The following is a 5,251-nucleotide window of genomic DNA, read 5'->3' as shown; positions in this document are numbered from 1 at the left end:
AAAGGCAATGAATAGTTTTAAAAACAACATATATGATTGGAATCGGATCGATCAATTGGAGTATCTGTTTGAAGAATGATATTGAATTGATTAAGAGAATTGATATATAGCTGAAAATAAATTAGGCTATCAATTTTATCTAAATTATAATTAAATAAATTATTAAAATTTTGTAGAAATTATAAAATCCAATTTAATGGTTCGACTACTAGTCCGATATCAAATTGATTTGACTTTCGATTCAATTGAATTTTTTGATTCGGTTCAATTAATTTAAAGTAATTCTCAATCTAATCGGTTCAATTTTTTTCAGATTAGTGTGTTTTTCAGTTCCAACAATTATATTATAATGACTAGAAAATGAATATTTATTTAATTACAAGAAAAATATAAAAATTTACTTGAAAAAAGCATATGAATTGAAGGGCTTTTTTTAGTATAAAATTTACATTGATGTAAAAAGAATCCATTAGCAGAGATATAAGAGAACCTGTTCAAATTGAAAGGATTTTACCAGTCACATAAACAAAGGTATTTGGATTTTAAAACCCAATTCCTTGACCCCAAGTCAAAGGTCCCAAATGAAAGCATTAATAGCAGTTTTACATCAATGAGATTAAGGCTAATCAAGCATGTAGATTCTAGAGGCCACATCTTGAACCAACCAATCAAATCCCTCAAGAAGCCCTTCACCAGTGTATGCACTACATCCTACAATTTTCCAATGCCTTGATTTATCCATTGCTTCCAAGTTCAGCACCTACAAATTTTTATAAAGACCAAGCAAATAAAAGTTAGATATGGATATGTTTCAACGACATTGGCATGCATAATACAAACCAGCATTGGACATAGAAGGGTTAAAGGCTCAAAAAAAGGTGAAAATTGGTTCAGATTTTAAATTGATCCTAAATTTCAAGGCGCTCGAATTGGGTTCTCAAAGTTTATGAAACAAGTCTTTCAATCAACCTAGTTGTCAACTTAGGCATAAATAACCTTCCTAAATTTTAGCAATTCTGTATGTTCCTTCAATATGTGATATTCATGTTGTCAATACATTAGTAGGCATAGACGTGTTTACAATTTGATCCACGTGTTTTAAACATGATCCACATCATATTCAGGTTAGAGTTTAATGCTCAAACCGACAACTAGACTAACAGAAGGACTAAATTTATACGATATTAATACTTTAATGACTCAATTAGGACGTTTTAAAGTTTTGGGACCAATCTAAAATTAGACCATAGTTTGAAGACGATTATACAAGAACTTCTGGAACAAGTAGATCCCACTTTCAACCAAAGGCACAGAAAAATTGGGGTTTCGAGAAAGAACTAAACAGATGATTCACAGTTTTCTAAATCTAACAAGCACCCAAATCCAAAAATAACAAGGATGTAAGTTAAGAAATATTACCTTAGCAATTTCAGCTGGTGTAAGAGCACCTTTAATGTCCTGTTTGTTAGCAAGTATCAACAAGGATGCTCCTGATAATCTCTGCAACACAAAAAAAAAAAAAAACCAACAAAGGAATCCTCAGCCAACCGACCCCAGAGAACTTTGCCAGGCGATAGCTTGCAATGTTTAATATTCTCCTTAAATATCCATTCCATTAACCTCAAACTGTAGTAAAATATAGCAAATTCAAAGGTGCATTAGATAGGAAATAGCAAATCAAATGAAACAGCATACCTCTTCCTTTAGAAGATTATCAAGTTCCATTTTGCAATCATCTAATCTTCTAAGATCTGAGCTATCAACAACCCACACCAAACCATCAGTTTGTTCAAAATAGTTCCTCCAATATGATCTTATAGTTCTTTGACCCCCTACATCCCATATATTCAGAGTATATCTGCCAGAACCCAGAATTAAAATCCAAACATTAAAACCCGAGCTCTAAATTCTCTAATAGAAATACTTAAAAGAAGAACGACCCAGAAAACATATTTTCAAACACTTGGTGAGCATAGCAAGGAATTTTTTTTTTACTTTTGGTAGCTGATTGTTTTGATGTTGAAACCAAGAGTGGGGCTGATGATACTTGTGTCTTCTCCATTAATCTTCAAAACAATTGTCGTTTTCCCTGAATTATCAAGCCCACTGTACCAACAATTAGATTGAAACTATGAATATAGATTTTCGAATAAGCCAAAAAAAGAAGAAGAAGAAACAGAGACTTACACCATTAGAATTCGCATTTCTTTCTCTTTTCTCTTGATCTTTCGAATGATACTAAGAAGACCCATTTCTTATGCTACTTAACAGCAAATCTCGAAGGAAACTAAGAAAGAAAATTTTCGATTTGATCAAACAGATCGGAATTTTTTTACGGTGAAAAGTTGATAGCTGAGATACTTCAGTGTAAATTGATACGGCGTCGTTTAGTAAGAGAAATTTTTATAAGATTTATTATTTAAAAATGAATACATAAACAAATTTGTTATAATTTAGTATACAATTATACACATAAATTTTTTATCGTAGTTTGAAATTTTAATTTTATTCCAATCATACACATTTAAAAATTTAAATATATCGATTTATTTTTATATTTTATAAATATAATCGTATGTGTATGTAATATATAAACATGAAATGATTTTATATCAATAATTTATGTTAATAATTTGTGAAAATTGAATCAAGTCAAAGTTCATATATAAAATTACACATTAAACCAAATTTCATTTATAGTTTTGATATTTATCATTATATTAATTTGATTGGATAACTTTTCTTTCGTTAAACATGTCAAGTTGCGTAGCCAATTTAATAAGTAGACTCAAGTGACTGACATGTGCTAACATGCCATATTATCAGTTAACGTATACAATGACGGAGCCAGAATGTTAATGTTAGAGGGCAGGCTAAAATTAAACATGCTACGCAACAATCGATTTATACATATAAACAATCGATTCAAAATATTCCAACATAACAATTGATTCAAAAAAAGTAGCATTCTAACATAACAATCGATTTAAATATAAAAACAATCAATTCAGAAGAAGCAATATTTTTAACTATTTTTGAGAGAGCTATAGTATATCTACAAATAACTAAATTGCAAAAAAATTATACCCTGGAAGGCCATGACACCTGAGCCTCTACTAGACTCTCTCGTTGAATGTACATGACATGTGTAATAATTTGATTGGTTCATCTCATCCAATTTTAATAGAGTTACAAAAATAAACTAAAATACATGCTAAAAGTCAAATTTAAGTACCAATTTGAATAATAAAAAAACACTAACTTAAATATTAAAACTAAAACTAAACTTAGGTACTAAAAATATATTTAATGAGAAAAAAAAACATGTGTACTGGTCTCAAACCCTATAAACTCGAGCCTAGTATATTTGGGCTATTTAGGGAATTGGTTGTATAGCCCTCTTTACTAACTAACCGACAAAAGACCCAATATTAGAAATTAAGTTATCCTATTGCCATTTGCTTGCCACATGTCTAATCTCAAATTTTTTGGTTAAAATATGTGATAAATCCCTCTACTCTTTATAAAATTAAAATTTAGCCTTTTTCCTTTTATTTCTAGAAATTAATTCCTATTTTTCAGATTTCAAATTCAAGTCCAACTATTAATACAATTAAGATTATTTTGTTAAATTTAAGTTCATTATAATTTTTTATTAAATTGCTAGCAAGTGAGTTTTTTTATTTCAAAATATCACACTGATAAATTTGACAAAAAAATTTAACAGTGTCAATGATTGGGCTTGAATTTTAAAATTTGAAAAGTAGAGAAATTAAATTCCTAAAAATAAAAGTTTTAAGGACTAAATTTCAAGTCTGTGAATAGTACAGGAGCCCGTAGCATATTTTAACTTTTATTTCTTCACCAACTTGTCTTAACGACTCACTTTCTGTATGATTGTATGTATTGTGAAATTAATGTAGTTTTTCTAATCTTTTTATTATTATTTTAGTTTCAACATGGTTAATTTTTTTATTAAATTTTTGATGTGATGATTTTAAAATAAAAAAAATACACACTTAATGGTTAGGTAAAAAAACTGATTTTTCAATAAATCTAAATTTAATATAAAAAATTTAATCATGTTAACACTTAGACTTATATATCTAAATTTGAAAAGTAAAATAACTAAATTCTGTGAAATAAAAGTAGGAGAACCAAATTTCAAATATACAAAATTTTGATAAAAAGTTTAGTCCAGGGTGAAAGTGTCTTGGCCCATTTTTTTAGTACTCGAAAGCCTTTAAAGGATGGGTATCTCTAATTGTTCTTGAGATGTCACGTGTCACCCACATATTAGTCTTAGACTCCTTACAAGTTAATAGATCTATTAATGTCTTGTCGTCATAAATTATCTTGAGCAAATCTTAATGTTTTGATAGTTATGCTTGGAGAATGAATATATGTAACATGTGGATGAGAAACGTCCTATCCATGTCGGACATGTATGGTTCAGATGGTTTGAGCTTGCAAGGTGATCCTACTCAATCAAAAACATTAGCTCTTGAAGATGTGGACGCATGAGGTGTCGGTACAACACAAATAATATAGTGACTTGAAGCATGTTTTAACCAAATTAATATGAAATAAATATCAAATTCACACGTGAACTTTGGTCCAATATGCAACTTGTGGTTCATATGTATACATGAAACTTTGATTAACATAATTATTTGTGTATGTAATTTATCAAAGTAAAGCGGTGTTAATTCGAAAACGTTGTCAGTAATTTGTAAAAATTGAATCAAATTAAAATTTTATATATAAAATTACACATTAAATCAATACTCATGTGTATTTTTTTATATTTATCTTTAACATGCCTGCCTACCTGCCATGGTGAAAAGAACAGGGAAGTGACTTCCAATTGACATGTTTTTTTTTGTTAGGTGTCAATGAATCCCTGAAGAAAATACTGTGGCTTAGCTAGCACCATAAATAAAAAAGGACACTGATTGATTCCTCAAGCCCCACTCTTTAGATTCCTAATAACACATCCTTTTTCTCTGACAACAATTATAACTTTCTTCATACTGATTACATTTACTGGGTGAATACATTCATTGGATTTTGATTCTTATCTGAGTTGGAAAAGAAAGGGCTAATATACTATTTGGTACCAAAGTTTAGATTTAATGTTCATTTTGGTACTTAAAATTTTTCAATTTAATACTTGAGGTCTTTTGAGTCTTAAATTGGTATATGATTTTCTTTTCTCTGTCCCAATTAAGTACTTATGTTTTTTCATTAG

At 29.1% G+C, this 5,251-nt stretch overlaps 1 protein-coding gene across 1 annotated transcript; it reads right to left on the bottom strand.

Annotated features, from left to right (window-relative positions):
* Positions 1–481: 481 nt before the first annotated feature.
* Positions 482–2,353, bottom strand: LOC105787533 (ADP-ribosylation factor-like protein 2). Its single transcript, XM_012613963.2, has 5 exons — positions 2,188–2,353; positions 1,996–2,106; positions 1,696–1,858; positions 1,420–1,500; positions 482–760 (listed from the first exon to the last, which is right to left on the bottom strand). The coding sequence occupies exons 1-5, from the start codon at positions 2,250–2,252 to the stop codon at positions 623–625; spliced, it is 558 nt and encodes a 185-aa protein (XP_012469417.1). The 5' UTR covers positions 2,253–2,353; the 3' UTR covers positions 482–622.
* Positions 2,354–5,251: the final 2,898 nt, after the last annotated feature.

The sequence above is a fragment of the Gossypium raimondii genome, chromosome 2 (genome assembly GCF_025698545.1).
Source record: "Gossypium raimondii isolate GPD5lz chromosome 2, ASM2569854v1, whole genome shotgun sequence".
Taxonomy (NCBI): Eukaryota; Viridiplantae; Streptophyta; class Magnoliopsida; order Malvales; family Malvaceae; genus Gossypium; species Gossypium raimondii.
Note: the sequence above shows the minus strand (reverse complement) of the source record. Positions and strands in the feature narration are given on the sequence as shown.